This window comes from Mastigoproctus giganteus, chromosome 6 (genome assembly GCF_048544385.1).
Source record: "Mastigoproctus giganteus isolate SK-2022 chromosome 6, ASM4854438v1, whole genome shotgun sequence".
Classification (NCBI taxonomy): domain Eukaryota; kingdom Metazoa; phylum Arthropoda; class Arachnida; order Uropygi; family Thelyphonidae; genus Mastigoproctus; species Mastigoproctus giganteus.
Window position 1 is genome coordinate 39,760,415 of NC_143580.1, and position 19,390 is coordinate 39,779,804.

General features: G+C 37.2%; 1 protein-coding gene across 3 annotated transcripts in view; it reads right to left on the bottom strand.

The window, feature by feature from the left end:
• The window catches only part of Lrch (Leucine-rich-repeats and calponin homology domain protein), a 380,867-nt gene that overhangs the window by 157,196 nt on the left and 204,281 nt on the right, over positions 1 to 19,390 (bottom strand). For all 3 annotated transcript variants that reach the window (XM_090375083.1, XM_090375084.1, XM_090375082.1), the window contains exons 7-8: positions 9,455 to 9,575; positions 955 to 1,179 (exon numbers count right to left, since the gene is read on the bottom strand). In XM_090375083.1, the coding sequence (XP_090231209.1) occupies positions 955 to 1,179; positions 9,455 to 9,575 (346 nt within the window). The remainder of the gene's footprint in view (positions 1 to 954; positions 1,180 to 9,454; positions 9,576 to 19,390) is intronic.

Below are 19,390 nucleotides of genomic sequence, written 5' to 3' on the forward strand. Positions count from 1 at the left end.
CAATGAATTGGAGAAAATTTGTAGGCACTGGTTATCTTATAATGCGGGTCACAACTCGCCCTCCAAAACCCCACAGAATAACGGGGGAGCAGTGTACAATAAATCATAACACTCCCATTTATGATATTAATTCATGCTTTTAATGGTCCTTTCTTCTGAACCCATAATGAATCCTATGAAGTGCTATGCATTTTTTTTTTATGTTTATAGTATGCCCATTAAAACTTCTTTTCTACATATATCACTTTAAGATCCCAAAGAATGAATTTTGATTTTCTGTGTTGGCCATTTATTGTTGCATCTATACACTCTCCTCAGCTCTTTCCAAAACCAAACAAAAAAAAAAAAAAAAAAAAACAGTTACCTAACAAAATGCTGAAAAATATAACAACTACTACCCAAACAGGGAGAAGGTTGCACTCATGTTTTCCTGCTTGTAGTGCTCTTTAAGACCAGTCCCCTCAAAAACACTATAATTAAATTTTACCATATATTAATTAGATTTTTATTATATTTATTTTAAATGAATGTATGTAGAAAAGTGTCTTCTCCCACAATAATGTCTTCCTCGTACTCTATTTTACAAGAAAAATATTTTAAATAAAAAAAAAAAAAAAAAATTATCTTCTATTAAAGAAGCTGAAAATCAATAATGCAGCAGTTGAGTACAGCCACATGGGAGGCTGACATTGCTATTGTGATATTTTGCCATATGATGAAACCTGAGGAATGGCTGAACCACCATTACACAAGAGCATTCACTGTCAGAAATGCTATAATTTTATTATGCCCATCCATAATGGGTTAAAGCTTTCCTAGAAAAAAATTAGCAAAATACAAAGGTTATATTATTTCTTTCTCATGACATTTTTAACACTATGAGCTAGCTTTAGATTTTTATTTGCAGATTTTACTACTATAAAATAATAGTGATCAAGTTTATACAGAACACACCTGTGGTCCATTGGGAAGTAAGATAGATGATCCATTGATATGGTCAGTAGATGGCTGAAAGGTACTGCAACAACTGCTGCTGCTACTACTATTACTAGTACTGTAAATGAGGGTTGTATCAGAACTGTTTGAACCACGATCTCTACCTCGCTCTTGTCGCTGGTGCTTTATCAATTCTGCTGTCCGAAGAGCCAATTTCTGGGTTTCTTCAAGATCACTGTTTAGCTGTCATGGACAGAAAGGGGAGGAAAAAAAGTAATTTTTTAGGTGATAGCCAGATACTTTAGCTACTTCATACATCAAATAAATCAAAAGCCAGAAATAAACAGGAACTGAATTAAATGTTTTTATCTTATAATGTATAAAAAGGCATTTCTTTTTATCATAGAGAAATCATATTTCAACAGGGTCATTTCCAATGGCTTCCAAAATTTACACAGAACTGAAATAAGAGCACTTTCATATTAAAATGAGCCTATTTACAACCACACAGCCTGTCAGAGTCCATATCAGTACCACTGCATCTGTAGCACTAATGACACACTCAACTCATAAGCTTACTAAAAAAAGGGGGGGGGGGAGGAGACTGCTATCTGTTGTTTGTAGTCAATTTCCATAAGAAATGATATTAATGCTTTGTCATTTATATCTTCTTTTCTTTAGAACAACCTTTCTTCTTGTGTATTTTTAAGAAACTATTTTATTTTCTGAAAATTACAACCTACAGAAATCAAGTCCAACATTAACAAGTATCTTCTGTCTTCTCAAACCACACACACACACACACACACACACACACACACACACACACACACACAGTATAGAATTATTACAGGTTCTAATACCTTTGTATTTGAGTCACCATAAAATAAATAAATAAATAAAAAAAAAGAGAGAGAGAAAAAAAGAAAAAAGTCAATATTCATTCAAGGGGTTAAAACACCAAACTGAACTATCTTTTTTTATTTATTTATTCCTGATAATTGCATTCTTTGGAACAATATTCTTGACTACTTTCTAACAATTTCAACTTAGTAATTCAAGTTCAATGTTTCTTCTGGCTTCTAAACATGTTCATTGTAGTAGAGTATGTTGGGATGTTTTTTTTTTTTTTTTTTTTTTTTTTTAGGTATTTAACATTTGGAATTCCCATAAAAATTTATGGCAAAGTCAGTACTGAAATTTTAAAATGCCAAGTGAAATAGGCCCCGTTAAAGTACCAGCTTATACCTTCTATTTATAACTATAATGCATATTACAAATATCAGGGGATGAATAATGATTAAAGTTATAAATAAAAGCTTAAGCAGGCACTCTAATGTAACATATTTCAATCTTGTTTCACTTTGCATTCTAAATTCTGCTTGAATAAGACTACAAATAAGAGTTCCATATGGATGGAGCTGATAATCTTGGCATGGTTACCTTTTTCAAAATGAAGGTTTCTACAGGTATTTTCAAAGATATTAATGCTTCTAAATGACACTGAATTTCCTACTCTTTCTTTCAAGCCAGTCCAAATATATTATAATATATATTATAAATTTGGTTTATATCAGAATACAAGAATAAGTAGTAAAAGTAACAATAATAGCCATATAGTGCATGGAAGCCACAAGCTTTTGCAGCACTGGGGGGGGGGGACAAGTAGATAAGAAAACTTTGCTTCCCTTCTCACATAACTATCCAGTTCACCTTTGAATTTATTCAAACTGTTAGCCTCAACTACCTGCAAAGGCAACCTATTCCAGCAATCAATGACTCTCTGACTAAAAGAAAACTTCCTACAATCTAGTCTAAATCTCTTCCTCTGTATTTGAATTTATACCCATGGGTTCTGGAATTCTTCATAACAATGAAAATTCCACGTTCATTTTATTCACCCCTCTCAGAGCCATATAAACCTCAATCAGGTCACGGCTAAAGTGCCTGGTTGCCAAGCTCTAAGGCCCACATAATCAGTCTTTCCTTGTATGGTCACCCACTTGCTGATCTCATCATGCAAGGTGCCCATCTTTGGACCCTTTCAAGAAGCTCAATGTCTTTTTTTCAGATGAGGTCTCCATAACTGAGCACAGCATTCCAAATGTCGTCTTACAGTTGCCATATACAGTGGGACTATGACCTCTGTATCTCTACAGGATAATGTTCGATAAATCATCAATAGGACATGGTGGGCTTTCCTGATTGCCTGTTTACACCGCTCAGAAAACTGCTGCCAGTATCATAATTCCCAGATCCCTTTCTTCCTCTACTGTTTTTAATTCAACCCCAACATGTATATAAGTTATTTTGGGGTTGCTATTTCTCCCAAGTGTAAGACCTTGAATTTTTTTGCATTAAAACATAGCTGCCACCATTCTTGCAGCCTATTCAAGTTATCCTGAAGGAGCACTGCTTGGTACTGATCATTAACTATTCTACCAATTGTTAAATTGTCTGCAAATTTTGACATCATGCCTTGTATCCCATTGTCGATGTTATTTATGAAAATCAAAAACAACAGCAGTCCAAGAATTGATCTTTTGGGACTCCACTTCTGATTTTAAAACAATCTGAAGAACATCTATCAACTAACTGAAGCCAAGCCAGTGCTTGGCTTCAGCCAGGACGGTCACTCACCTTTTTACTAATGGGCCATGGTACTTTCTACTAATGGGCCACCCAGCAATTCATCTTAGAATTTTTCAAGTAATCCCAACATGTTCCTGCTTATACAGTAACCTCTCATGAGGGATTGAGTCAATGCCTTGCTAAAATCCAAATAAAGTATGCCAAAGTTTTTCCCTACATCCAGCTCATGAGTAACTGTGTCAAAATAGCTTATTAAGTTAAACATGATTTTCCCTTAACAAAACCATGTCGTGTGTTATTCAGAATGCCATATCTATCTAAATGTCCCTAGATTCCGCTCTTAATCAGTGCTTTTAAGGTTTTCCTTACAACTGATGACAGACTAACCAGTCTGTAGCTACCAACTTCAGTCTTAGAATCGCCTCTATGTACTGGCAATATAGTGGCATTTCTCCGATCCAAATAAATCTCTCCCAATTCCAAAGATGCCCTCATAATTAACACCAATGGTCAATAGACTCCCTGGTGGCCTCCCTCAAAATTACTGGGTATACATCTCATATACACCTTACTTGCCTTTATGCTCAAAACTTTTTCTAATAAAGAGTCATCTGTAATTTGGAAATCACTAATTTCATATGACTCAGTCTAACTTGCACAGCCGCTTCTCAGCATGAAGGGTCTCTCTTCAACAAAGACAGGTACAAAGTACCATTTTCATCCACAACATCAGCTAGGTTGTCTAAGCTTACCCGCACCCAGTGCACAAAGGTCCAATCTTATTCACTTTTTGCTTCCTTGTATTCACATACATGACAAATTCCTTATCCTCATTCTTTCATCTCTTAGCCAGTGCTTTCTCATTTGCAGCCTTGGCCTCTCTAAACTCATCTGTGGTACTATTAAAAATCAACTTGTAGCTGATGTAGGCTTCAGCACATTTCATTGCTTTCTAACAGCCCCATGCTATCTTTTCTGCTCCATTCTGGTAAGCTCTGCATTCATCCATTTTGGCATCCTTCTTCTGCAGTATTTTCATAATGACAAGTATGCATTCGTGTGTGTCATTTTTTTTCTCAAAGGTATTCCATAATTCAAGTGTATTCGCCCACACTCTGCAATCTGCCCTATTAACAGATGCCATATAGCACCTTATACTGACAAAGTCCTCTCTTCTGTAAATGAAACCTGTACCATTAACTACAGTAACATCTTTCTTCATATTCCAACTGATGATTGCATGATCACTACCCTCCAATGGTAGTAGTAGAGGCATGTGATACAAGAAAGCAAGTGTATGAGCTTATGTAGCATCAGCAAAAAAAAAAAATTCAGACATCCATACCCTCTAAACGTTTGCCCAGTTCCTCCTTGAATTTATTTAGGCTATCAACTTCCACAACGACAGATGGAAGTTTGTTCCAGTAATCAACTACCCGCTGGCTAAAGGCAAATTTCCACACATCTATTCTGCAAATGTCTTTCCTCAATTTGAAACTGTGCCCCCCCCCCTCAGGTTTTGTAATCTGAGCAAGAGGAAGAAATCAGAATTCAGCATACTCAACTCATTCAATGCCTTATACACCTCAATCAGATCACCTTGCAGGTGCCTAGCCTCCAGCCACTGCAATTTGCAGAACTTAAGCCTTCCTTGGTAAGTGGACGCCTCCATTCCCCTCACCAATCTTGCCCTTCTCTGTACATGCTCAAACAAATCTACATCCTTCTTAAAATGAATCTCCCAGATCTGTATGCAGTACTCAAGGCACAGCCTGACTACTGTCTTATACAGAGGGACAATCACCTTTTCCCTGCTAGCAAAATTCCTGTATATCATTGACAAAACCCCATGACCTGCTCTTGCAGCCTGTCTGCATTGCTCAGAAAACTTCATATCTGACTGCACAATTACTCCCAGGACTTTTTTATTTTCTACCACCTTAAGTAGTACCACAAAATTTGTACATTTCTGTGGGGTTACTTCTACCCATATGCAGTACTTTGCATTTGTCAATGTTAAACTTCAGTTGCCACTTCTCAGCCCATCTGCCCAACTTTTCTAGATCCTGTTGCAGTAGCTCAGTGCCATTACTGTCATTAACAACCCTGCCAACCTTTGTATCATCTGCATACCTGGACATTAAACCTGATATACCTTCATCAATATCATTGACAAATATACAGAACAGTGGGCCTAACACCGAACTATAGGGGACTCCACTAATAACATAGTCCATGAAGAGCAGCGTCCATTGATTACCACTCTCTGTTGTCTCCCACTCAACCACTCTTTTATCCATTGTAGCAACTTGCAACTTGCCCTTAATACCATACTGCTCCAATTTGTACAGTAGTCTTCCACGGGCAACAGTATCAAAAGCTTTCCTGAAATCCAAGTATATGATATCAAAATTATTTTTTGCATCCAGTTCCTTTGTAACCACATCATAGTATCCAATCAAATTTGTCAGACAAGACTTTCCTTTAACAAACCCACGCTGTGTCTGAATTATTACTGCAGTCTTGTCTAGATGATACTGCAATGCTTCTTTAACCAGTGTCTCCATTATTTTCCATGGAAAAGAAGTTAAACTAACAGGTCTGTAATTACTCATGTCACCTTTGGATCACCCCTTTATGAATTGGGGTTACATTTGCACATCTCCAGTCCATGGAGACTTCTCCTGAGTCAAAGGATGCTCTCATAATTATGGCTAAGTTTTGCTTACTTCCTTTGCCACCTCCTTTAATACAACTGGATAGATCCCTCCACCCCAGGTGCCTTTCCTCTATTTAACTTCAACAATTTCTCTTCCACTTTGCTCTCAGTTATTACAAAATAATTAAGCTCCCTGTTAGTTTAATAAGCTTCTGTCCTTCACTTCACTAAAGAATTCCTCATGTGTGAATGTAGATGCAAAATACTCATTCAGTTTTTCAGCTATCTGAGCAGGATAACCAACAGTCGAACCATGGATATCAAGTGGACCAATCTGATTCATCTCTTTCCTTCTAGAGTTTATATAAGTAAAGAAGTCCTTGCTGTTTTTCTCAGCATTCTTTGCCAAAGATTTCTCGTAATCTGCCTTCACTTGCCTAATCTCCTTTGTGACTTTATTACAGACTAGCTTATATCTGCCATAGGCTTCTGTGTCGCCTGATAATTCATATGCATCCTATGCATTTTTCTTCTCTGCCACGAGTCTCATTAGTTCATCTGACATCCATTTAGACCTAAACCTTGAACAATATTTTTTAATCGATATGAAAAGCCTAGTAGCTTACACGATTAATTCCTTGAATGGTTCCTGTATTTTAAGCCATGTGCTGTCATCTAATCGTGAGTAATTATGAAGTCAAGGATATTCTCGCCACTATTATTATCTTTGACATGCTGGTTCAAGTATTCATCTAATTTATTTAGAAAATTTTTTCCCCAAGGCGGAGTTTCCCTCCCTCTTATTCCAATCAATCTGGGGCATTGCCTTATCCATGAAGTCATCCATAATAAGACATTTGTGCTTGCTTACCCAATTCTATTTCATATAAACTGCCATCCCTTGTGGTGGAGGTTGACAGCCTAAATAAGTTTAAGGCTCAGCTGGACAGGTATTTTGAATGAACAGAGGGGTGAAGTGGAAGTGGGTTTTTTTTTTTTTTTTTTTTTTGGCTGATGCTGCATAAGCTTGCTTTCTTGCATCAAATGCCTCTACTAATGCTAATGCTAAACACTCTGATCATACTTTTCACAATCTTCTGGTCTGTAGATTACTCCCACTTGGAGCAAAATAAGAAAATACTCTGCCATGGTTGAAAGGATCACGCGCCGCGACTGGGGCCTCAAAAAACATGTCCTGATGTTATATTACAAGACCAGTTTTTTTCCAATGATCACCTACGTGGCCACTATTTGGTATCACAAGACCACTATGGTTGTCAATAGAAGAACACTAGAATCAAACCATCGGTCAATCTTACAGTGACTCGAGTCTGCAACACAGTCAGCACGGAGGCCCTCCAGATGATGGTCGGTGTCCTCCCATTGGACCTGGAGGCAGTCCGACGTGGCCTACTCTACTACTACTCCAAAGGGATCCCTATCATATTCCAAGGATATACAATTGAACCGACAAACAGAAAGAGTGTGGAAAAACTGCAACAACAAAAACACCTCCAACAAGAATGGCAGAACAGGTGGATGGCCTCCACCAAGGGGGAGGTCACAAGATAATTTTTACCATTCGTTGACAAGGTCTATCCAGAATCACTGGCTTGGCTTCAGCCAGGATAGTCACTCACCTTTCTACTAACAGGCCATGGGCCTTTAATGACAAGCTCACCACGCTAGGGCTCCTTGATGACCCACGCTGCACCTGCAGAGACGTTGAGAGCTGGTCACATCATATGTGTCAGTGTCCAAGGTACGAAGATCTGCAGGGATTATTCTACATGAGATTGACATACATCCCACAGGACCAGGAGCATCACCTTTTGGACTCACATGATGAATACAAAATCCTCACAAAATATGCCCAGGACCTCTTTGCGAGAAGAGGAACCCGATATGTACTGACAAACTAGCAAGTGACTGGAACAACTCTCCATGCCACTGTTCCTCTAACAGAAAATGACCATTAACCAGAATGGAACATTCTTCGAAAAATGATTGCAGCTCTGGACAATGCCTACAACCCATATTGAACCTCAAACCCCAAAACCGTCAAAGAAAACCAAACTTAACCCAATCAGCAACCTGGATGGGATACTCTCTGAAAAGAAAGAAAAGTTTTTCCTAGCCCTAGGAAACCTTTACTGAACTTGACCCAACTACTGGATTCCTACAACAGACTCTGACTCAGATAGCAGCTCTGCTGCACCTGCGTCAATGGAGATCCATCATAGCGGCCACTATCTGGGACTGACCTTCTGGACAGGACATGATACTGATCTCACCGGACTTAAAGGAAACAATCGAATTTGACCAACTGCAGTCTTGCTGCCTATACACTCCTTCCCCCTTCCCCTTGCTGCCCTCTTTTCTTTCTGGTGGAGCACGGGCCTGCCCCACTGTCACTAACTGGGAGCATCTTCTCTATCACACCCATTCTTCTGACTTTCCTCACCCCAGCCTTCAGTCTCCCCCCCCACTCTGCCTATACACTAATGTATGCCCTACATGTCAAAATTTAACCGTGCAAATTGAACCTCACCCATTGACTTTTGGCCTCCAACTTAGCGGACTTTTTTTTTTCCTTTTTTTTTTAGGTCCTAGCCACTGAAATCTCAGGAAATTAGGTGGCAGGACCTGCCAGAGTACATAAAAGCTACTGAGTTCCTGGTCTGCTTCCATGGGGCATAAGTGGGGCAACATAGGGCCCCAACAGGGGTCCAGCGACTAAATGATCAGAAGAACAATGGTACACGACACTAAACGATCCAAGACTATCACACTTTTAAATTTCTGGAATTTACAGCGTACTGCAACAAACCACAAAGTAAACAATGCAGAGATGAGAGAAACCTCTGGTGCCGCCTGACCCTAAATAAACTTACACCTTTGATTCCAAATAACTCCCACCACACAGATTCTATGCTGGCAGACGTAACTTCAAACTCAGCAAAAGTCCTTTTTGCACTCAGGCTACTTTTGATAAGAGCCATGACCCACCATCCCCTCTAGCTTTCCTAAATACATTATATAAACCACAGTGGAACTCATTATCCCCAATTTCCGGGTGGCACCACGTTAAGGATTCTAAAGAAGTGGCAAAATTTGGGCTGCTGCATCTTGTTTCAAAATTGTAGATCTAATGATAATACTCCCCCATAATTAAGATTGTTATATTCTCACCCACATATACTGTTAATGTACTGACAAATGTGAATTCTTAACATTTATGTAATTTTTTTGTTAAATTGCACACACCTCTTGTATTTCCTGAGACCTTCGCTTGTCTCCTCCATCTGATGTATTATAACCAGAATCAAGTGTGCACCTTTTCCTTCTTGAATCTGATGTGAAACCATTCTGCAACCTGAGGTCTGTCCTAAAAACAAAAAGATACATTTTATATTTTATTGCCAAATGAAAATGTATGAAGGCATAAAAGGACCAATAAATAAGTAACAAATTCATTGATAAAAAAAATTTAATCAATATGAGAGACTATAAAAACACCAGTTACTTAGTATGAAGGAATGCCAGGAAGCTCAAAAGGCTGTGATATGTTCCTGCAGGAGTCTAAACATGCTGAATAGAATAACTAGTTAAGCATTCCAAAATCCTCATTGTGATCACACGTTGGTGCAATTATTACATCAAGCAAGTAAAGCTCATCTTATTTGCACAAAATGCTAAGTCTATGTAAATGTACTATATCAAGCTGTCAAGAAAGAATCTGTAACTACAGTCACATTCAATTTTAGATAATATATTCAGATAAATAATCTGCACTTGGTGTGCAGCATCACACACTCTGCACTTTCTCTCTTCAGAAATAATTTAGTATAGCACCTGGAGGGCCTCCGTGCTGACTGTGTTGCAGACTCGAGTCACTGTGAGTAAGACTGACCTATGGGTTGATTCTAGTGTTCTTCTATTGACGACCATAGTGATCTTGTGATACCAAATAGCCACCGCTAGGTGATCATTGGAATAAAAGTGGTCTTGTAATACAACGTCAGGACATGCTTTTTGAGGCCTCAGTTGCAGCGCATGATCCTTGCAACCATGGCAGAGTATTTCCTTATTTTGTTCCAAGTGCGAGTAATCTACAGACCAGAAGATTGTGAAAAGTATGATGAGAGTCTTTATATGAAATGGAATTGGACAAGCAGCACAAACGTCTTATTATGGATGAATTCAATCTGCCCCAGATTGATTGGAATAAGAGGGAGGGAAAAATTTTTCTATTCTAACATCCAAAGATTTAAGCAGAATTTATGAACAAACTATAAATTATAACATCATAGCTTTTATTTTTTAGCATTTGATTTTATATAAATTATAAAATCAAAGGTTGCCTTGAGGACCATGACTAAGAATGACCAATAGCAATGGAGTGAGGAAGAAATACATGGGAAAAAATCATGGATTTGCTTTTATTAATACACATATTCGACGAGATTAAGTACTTGTATTAATAAAAGCAGAGCAATGCAAAGAATCCACATTTATTCAGCCACCTTAAAATAGTTGCTTGGTTCCAAACAGAAATTTAAATAAGCTCTCCACTTAGCCCTCTGACTAAAAGAGAATTTCCTCATATCCAGTCTACAACTATTTGTCCTTAATTTAAGTACATGTCTTCCAGTCTCTCTCTCATGCCTCTTTATATCAGTAACTAAGCTTTTTGCTCTTCATTGCACTTTTTGAGTAGATCCATACTAGTCTTGAAATGGAGGTATAAAACCTGTACATAAACACAGAGGACAAAAGCGATAATTATTGCATTACCTCCAATTTACTTCTTTTGTCCTTACTAGTAAAATTCCTGTACATCATAGGATACCTACCATCTGCTGTGTTACGTGCCAGTTAGTATCCTCTCTACACCATTCAGTAAAATTCATGTAGAACTGCACAATTACCCCTGCTTCCCCCAATTCAGAAGGTTGTTAGATGATGGATAAGCATAAGACTTACTACTAGCCTGCTATTCTCCATTGTCTGCTCTGAGTGTGGATTTAAACAAATACTCGTTTTATTACAAATGAATACAGGCAAGCCGTAACACCTTTACGGCTAGAAGCAAAAAGGGAAAAAAAATTGATTTAATACAGTAAAACTTAATTAAAATCTGAAGGCACCAAAATACGTCCATTTTGATTTAAACAGGTTCGAAGTACATGCACTAGTGCAGAACATGCCAGTATAAAATTAATCAAGAGAAAATTTTAGTCACTCTTACTGTAACATTGAGTAGAATTTTTGTAATTTTCTTTAAAATATTTAAAAAAAATCTTTTAGTTTTGTTGTGGCAGACATTAAATAAACATTGAAGTTAATTTGTAGTCAAATTGAGAAAGATAAAAATATTTCTGTGAAGGAATATGGCAATTTCTCATGCATCATAAAAAGATTACTACATGTGTAAAATGCTGTGTGCATAACTGATGGTACAGCCAGGCCACGCATAATGCAAGTTTGATTAACGCGTTTTTCAGTTACCGCTATTTGAAAATATTATACCGCTTTTCACTTTACACAAAACAAATTTCCAGTTAACGCAATCTTTTTTTTTTAATGCGATAATTGAAAAAGATTTGAATCGCGCATTAAGCTTGCCGCGCGTCGGACGGGAAATAAACAAACGTTTTCCCGCTGCCCACCTCAGTGTGTTCCGTCAACCATCGGAAGAAGACGTTTACTTGATTGTCTCCCACTAATAAAGCCAATGCAGACTCGGATTTAAAAATTCAAATTTTTAAATGAGTCAGATGAAAATATTACCGCAAAAGAGATAACGATAAAAGAACTAGATGAAATCTTTCGTATCACAGAGAACCTCAAACCTTTTGTTTGAGGTTCTCTGTGATATTTATTTCACCAGGGCCCAGAGAAGATTGTTTTCGGCTATCGGAAATTGATTGATGAAAAGAGAAAGTCAACACTGTTCAAATATTTCCGCAACAGTCATTTCTACACTGTGTATTTTATGTCCGAGGTTCCCAAACTTTCTCGGTTCATGGCACCCTCAGTGTCTCAGTAGTTTTTCACTGTGCACCCAGGCCAAAAGAAATACCTAACAGCTCCGTTTATTAAGTAGTTAGGTCCAAACAACTTAATAAGAAATGTTGAAACGGTGAACTACCTCAAGCTAGTAGTTCACATGGTGCCTGACAGATGTTGAGTATCGCTGTGTTTCCCTAAATTTAAAATATTCCGCGGTGCACAGTTTGGGAACCGCTGTTTTATGCAATAATATTTAATTCCATAATTATTTTCATTATCTTTTACATTGTATACAGTTAAAAAGTTATTTAAAAGGTATTTTTAAAATTCTTTATGGACATTCCAGAAGTACAAGGACCAATTATAATTTTTCCTATTGATTATTATATTTCATTAACGCGTTTCCGTTTTGAGCAATGCACTTGCGGGTAATTTGTATTACTTGGATTAATGCGAATTAATCGCGTTAATCCAGGCCAGCCTGTATTTCATATAATTTTAAATACCTTCAGAGAGCAAAGAGCAAAATCAAGAAACCATATTTCTGGATATTATTTGATGCTTAATACTTGTAATCAAGAAAAGAGGGAAAAAAAAAAAAAACGGTAGGAACTTTATTTTTGTGTTATAGTTTTCAAAAATTTTACAACTAAGCACAAAATATTCTTGTTATGCAAGCCAGTGGCCAGCTAACATAATTTTATGACAGCCGAGTGGCAGAAAATTGCCTGGTGTTTGAGTATAGCTGAAAAATGTTTGATTACAAGCTGCAAAATTTTAACTTGGTTGTGAAAAAAAAAATTTTTCCTCCCCTGGCCTTCCTTTTCTGGATGCTAAAAAGTACTTTCTGTTTTTCTTAGCATTCTTTGCCAAAGGTTTCTCGTAATCTACCTTCGCTTGCCTAATCTCCTGTGTGACTTGATTACAGACTAGCTTATATCTGCCATAGGCTTCTGTGTCACCTGGTAATTTGTATGCATTTTTCTTTTCTGCCACGAGTCTCATTAGTACATCTGACATCCAATTAGGCCTAAACTTTGAACAATATTTCTTAATGAGTATGAAAAGCCTAATAGCTTCCACAATTAGTTCCATGAATGCTTCCCCCACTTCGAATTTGCTATTGGAGACATCAGTTGGTCCCACTGTACAGAATTTAAAAACTGTCTGAGACCACTGTAGTCATCTTTACAGAAGCAAAAACCCTTCCCTTTACTCCTGATGGTAATTATATCTTTAAGTAAATCCCACATCAGTACACTGTGATCACTGTTACCTAGTGGTTTCTTTATCTGCAAATTGTTTATACATGAATAATTTCTGCTGATAACCAAATCAAGAGTATTATCCTCTTGTTGTCTCTCGAACATGCTGCTGCAGAAAACAATTGTCCAATAAATCCACAAAAGTCTTGATAGTGTGTGAGTAACCAACCCACAAATTCCAGTCAATATCTGGAAAGTTAAAATCTCCCATTATAACCAATCTGATTTACTGGCCCATTCTATTTCTCTGTACAATTGTTCGTTGTACTCATTATGTCTATAACACAATCCTACTCTCATTTTTGCTTTCCAAGTGCTTATTTCACACCAAACTGACTCAACATTGCACTGTCCATCTATGTCAACTGGATGCACTTCTTTAGATTTTATGTTTTTCTTAATTAACAGCATAACCCCTTCTCCCTTCCTAACCTGTCTATCCTTTCTGTATAAATTGTACTCCCCAAATTCCAATTCTGCACTGCTTATACCCATGTGACACCATGTCTCTAATATCCCAACAATATCTGCCTTTGATGTCTTGACCAGCACTTCAAATTGATCAAATTTATATACTTCTAGCATTGGTGAACATGCAAGTATACACGCACCTATTCTTATTCTTAGTTACCCTAATACAGCCCATGTATTTATTTGTTTCATGATGACTCCCACTAGTCCCTGAAACCCTTGGCACCCCACCCTCCAGGCCGCTGCTCATTCTAATAGAAGCAGTGCAAGAATCACTTTCACCTTTGCCTAGAGCTACTATTAAACCTTTTAGTCTGTGAATCTCCCCCCCCCCCAAACTAGAAGTTTCCAACCCACCTAAAGCAGTTTCATGCTTGATATCTTCCATAAATAGCAATTGAATTATTACTGTCAGTGATTACACACTGAAAAAGTTGATTTAATTCCACACAACCAATGAAAAATATTTTCAACTGTAGCATACATATATTTTTAATGCTCTGCCTACCCATACACCGGACTCTCTCTTTGACTGCTCTAAAGTCAAACTCGTCAATGGTTCACAAGTTCTTTATAAGCTGGTTTGTTTGTATTTTATTGGCGCATCAGCAACTGAGGCTATAATGCACCAAGAACAAGTTCTTTATATCTAGCTTATCATAGATGCAATTAGCAAGAGTAGTTTAGTGCTATGTTACAAAGTTTACTGAATGAGCAACAATGCAAGAGGAGGAGTTTCACCCTTTTCTGAACAGACTACAAGTATTAAACATCTAATAACATCCAAAAATATGGACTCCTTTCTTAGAAGGTATGTGCAATAATACATAACAAGCACTTGTTTTAATGTACAACTCATATACATCAAGTTGAAGAACTATTATGACACCAAACACAATACTCAGCAATTTTACATGCAATAAGCTAAAAAAACAAAAGATTTTACATGCCACACTCTGAATTCCTTAAGAATTATTAATTTGTTTTAAATCCTTCAATTAAAAAGTATATTTTCTCAGAAGTATGTTTATTATCATTCTCTCTTCAAACTGAGAGTGTACACTTGATTAACCCCATTATAAGATTAATTAGGCCTTAAATTGAAATTTAATATACATTTTTGGCAGTACAAGAAGGGAGTGTTGGTATGTATGTTGCAAAAATGTTCCTTTGTATTAATAATTGGAAAATGTTTAATTTCTCTTGAACCTCTTGCTAAAAAAAAAAAAAAAATAATAATAATAATTGACAGCGATCATGTAATTTTAACTGTTTGTGTTCCCAATCTGTAACAGCAGATTTAATCAACAAATTCCTTATCTGAATATTCAGTATTATTCAACAAAAATGTAAAGTTATGTTCAGTTAAATAAATAAATAAATTTTCTGTTTATACTCCGGCACGACAACCAAGTCAGTAGAGTTTACAATAAATCGTCAATACAAATGTTTATCGTATTTAGTAGTCACGGGCTTGAACCCCGGTCACTCAAGGAACGCGCGGTATGCACTCTCGCTCCTCACCACTCGGCTACGTCAGGCCTAAGTTATGATAGTATACAGTATTTATGAGCAGTTAATGTCTAAAATGGATATTACTGGTTATCAATTAATTTGTATCTCTGTCCACACACTCATTGAAGGAGTATTTATAAATAATTCAATGGTATAACTAAGTTATAAGAAAGGATAGAACAATTTTCTCAATAAAATACATTAATCAGAATAACTGTTCTTTTTTATTTCGAATTATAACATGGCATGTTCTGTTCCAATTGCCAATTTCTCCTTTCTGGTTAATTGAGGGTTCCAATTAAGTTCACAGCTAACTACAATTAAGAATTATGAGTTTCAATTATTCAAAACACTGATGGAAGTCTAAACTATCACATGTATTTAAAGTAAAACAATTAATATACAAGCAAAATTTCAAAAAAAAAAAAAAACCCTCCATTACTTTACTTCTTATGAGCATTACAGTAGGAAAAAATTAAATGAAATTAAATCGGTGGCTTTACTAAATATATGGATAATAAGTTGATAAAGGAATAGAGTATATTTTATAAATTGGTTTCTTCTACTCCCATGTTAGATATGGAAAAGCTGGTCGAATGTTATGTGACAGTAATGTCAAGCAGAAAGAATGCTTTATCCTGACTTAAAGTTCACTTCATTATCTTTCTTCTCTAAGATTATTTTTAAAAACACATTGCAATCAATAAACTTCTAATTTATCTACTTCTGATACTGACTGAACCTTGGTCTTTGCAATTAAAATGGCTGTTTTTACACACACACTATTAATTTTATTTAATAAATATTACTGAATCCACTTGAATTCCAGTCAAATGGTTATAATACAGAATAATTCCTGTGCTTAAAGTGAATAATCATTTAATGCACAGATTTTGGCCTATTGCAATAGGCTTTTTTGCAGCAAGTATTTACACATAGGTTAACAGCAGCAGCAGCAGGTAGCCTATTTGCTTTAAAGAGTAGAACCAAAGTTTGGACGTATGTAACACACACATTTATGATAAATTTATGCTAACTGGTATGATGTGTTCATTACACCCTGATATGAGATCTAACAGATGCACTTGACATTACTAATTTCCATTAATTAATAACAGTCAATTATCCATTATTAAGGAAGTTCAATTCTTAGGTACTTGGTTAGATAGGAAACTTTGATTTGCACTATAAAACTTTAAAAAAGAAAGCTTTATCTGCTTTCTGGAAGATGAAACTAGATTTGTTGTATGTCTTCTCCAATCATGTTACAAGCATCTTTTTTTTTTACTTTCTTTTTTATGAAACCCCAAACACGTGATGTATTAGAACCGATAGTACTGCGCATGGGTTGGAGGTTGAGGAAACGAAAGAAGATTTGTTAACATTAGACTGGAACTTCTGTACACCGCAATTTTCAGAAAATATGTATGAAGGAAGGTTGTTCCAGAAAACGGCAGTTGAATTAATAAACGAGGAAGATGAAAAGTTGGTTCTGTGAGTTTGAAGTTGAACAGTAAATGAATGTTGGTGGGTGGCAGCACGTGTTTGGATTGTTTTGTAGAGAGAACGGAAATTATAGAAGACATATTGTAGTTTTAAATGTTTTTCACCAACCTTAGGTAGAAATAAAACACAAAGAAAACGAAAACTGGAATCTTGATAACTGTGTATTTATAATAAATTATATTTAACTTTACAACTAAAATATACGAAATATACATATAAAATATACATTAAAATATACTGGGTTAAGAACAATAAAATATACTAAATTAAAATCGATAAAACCAAAGCTTTCGAAGGCTCCTGCCTTCTTCTTCAGCGGTATTTTCTTTGTTCTGCGGTGCGTCTTTAAATACCAGCAGGTTCACGGTACTCATCACGTGTTTCATTCCCACGTGTTCCGTTCTCTTGTGTTATGGAATCCGAAGTGGCTCGAGAGTGGGTCATGTGGAACCGTTCATCCCTTCTGAGGATAGTAGCCTCAAAGAGGGGATGGATCCGCATTCCTCTATCTCTATTAATGTTCACTGTGGAACAGATCTGCAAACTCTCAAGCCACTTGCGGTCCCAGAACTTATTCACCCGATCGGTGATGATAGCCTCGTCCGGGGAGATGTGGTGTTGCTTCTCCCAAAAATGCTCGGCCACGGCGGACTTACCATAGTCCGCACTTCTTATTGCCTTAGTGTGCTCCCCCAGACGGTCTTTGAGACGGCGTTTTGTTTCCCCTACATAACACTCCCCACAATCCGGGCATCTAATACTGTATACGACCCCACTTGCATTCTCTTTTTGAATGGGGTCCTTTACTTGTGACACGATTGTGTGCAGCCTCCGCCCCGGAAGCTGCACACAACGCGTCTGATAATTTCTTAGTATTCTAGTTATGTGATCGGTTAGACCCCGATAGTAGGGAATATATGCAGTGGATACTGGCGTAAAAGATTCGCCTCTCCTCTGATTTCCTTTAATATATTTTTCTATAATCCTCTGGGGGTAGCCACATTTTGTAAGATCCGTCGCGACGCATTCATACTCTATCTTCCTATCGTCGGAGGTACTACAGTGTGATTTTGCCCTGTCAACTAATGTTCTAACCACACTGTTCCTATGATGGTTGGCCTGAGCTGAATTGTAGTGCGAATATTGACCTTTACACATCGATTTCCTATAGACCTTAGTCTTTAGTTGTTGGTCTTCCCTACAGACCAACACATCTAGGAACGGCAAAACTCCTCCTTCTTCTGCCTCCGAGGTAAATTGTATGAATGGGGAGAAGCCATTTAAAATATTCAACACCTGATCTTCACTCCCCTTTCGAATAATTGAAAACGTATCATCTATGTATCTTTTCCAGGGGCGCATAGGGAGAACACTAACATTAAATATTCTAGCCTCGAGTTCCTCCATAGCTAAATTAGTTTTAGAAGGATTGAAATCAACTAAGTTGTCTTTGCCCCACTGGAGAATTACCTGGAGATCGGCATTTAAAGAATTGGTAGCAGATATATGAGAAGTAAAAGCTGATTGAGCAGGGCAAGGTTTCTCAAAATGGAATGCAATGTGCTATCATTGGCAAAACTATGGATAGGATTTCCAGTCAATGGAAGAAGGTCATTAATATACAGGAGGAAAAGAGTATAGGAAAGAACTGAACCTTGGGGAGACATCAGCATTAGTGGAGAAGTTAGAAGAAGTTAGAAGACACAGAGTCATCTAACATCTCCCTCAGTGAGCGATCCGAGAGAAAACCGGATAACCAATTACAAAAAACAGTTGGCAAACTATAAGATGGACGCTTGTTTAGGACCTTTATGCCAAACACGATCGAAAGCCTTTCAGATGTCAAGAGCAACTGCTTGTGTTTCACCGAACTTTTCCATTGAATTTTTCAATAAATGGGTAACATAAGTCAGAATATCACCAGTGGATCGCCACTGACGGTATCCATACTGGTGATCGTTGATCAGACAGAAGGTTTCTAGGTAGTTTAGGTGTTGACGGTTAATTGATTTCTCCATTACTTTAGAAAGAGTAGAAGTAATTGCAATGGGACGATAATTGGATGGGAGGGATTTGTCACCCTTATTAGGGTGACAAATCTCTCCCATTGCTGGATAAGAGCAAATTTCCAAGCAGAAGGCAAAACACCTTTGGAATAAGAAAGTGAAAAAAGGTGGCAAAGAACAGGAGTAAGTTCAGGAGCACAGGTTTTGAGAACAAGTGGAGAAATACCATCAGGACCTGGAGCTTTCTTAGCATCAAGATTTGTCAAAATCCTTTTGATGGAAGACTATAGGAGGCATTGAATGGAGAGTGCAGGGAATCGTGGGAGGTGTTTTACCAAGATCATTAATACATGAGTTGGAAGAAAAATGGGATGCTAGCAGGTCAGCTTTATCATTGGCTGACGTGACAACAGAACCATCTGGTT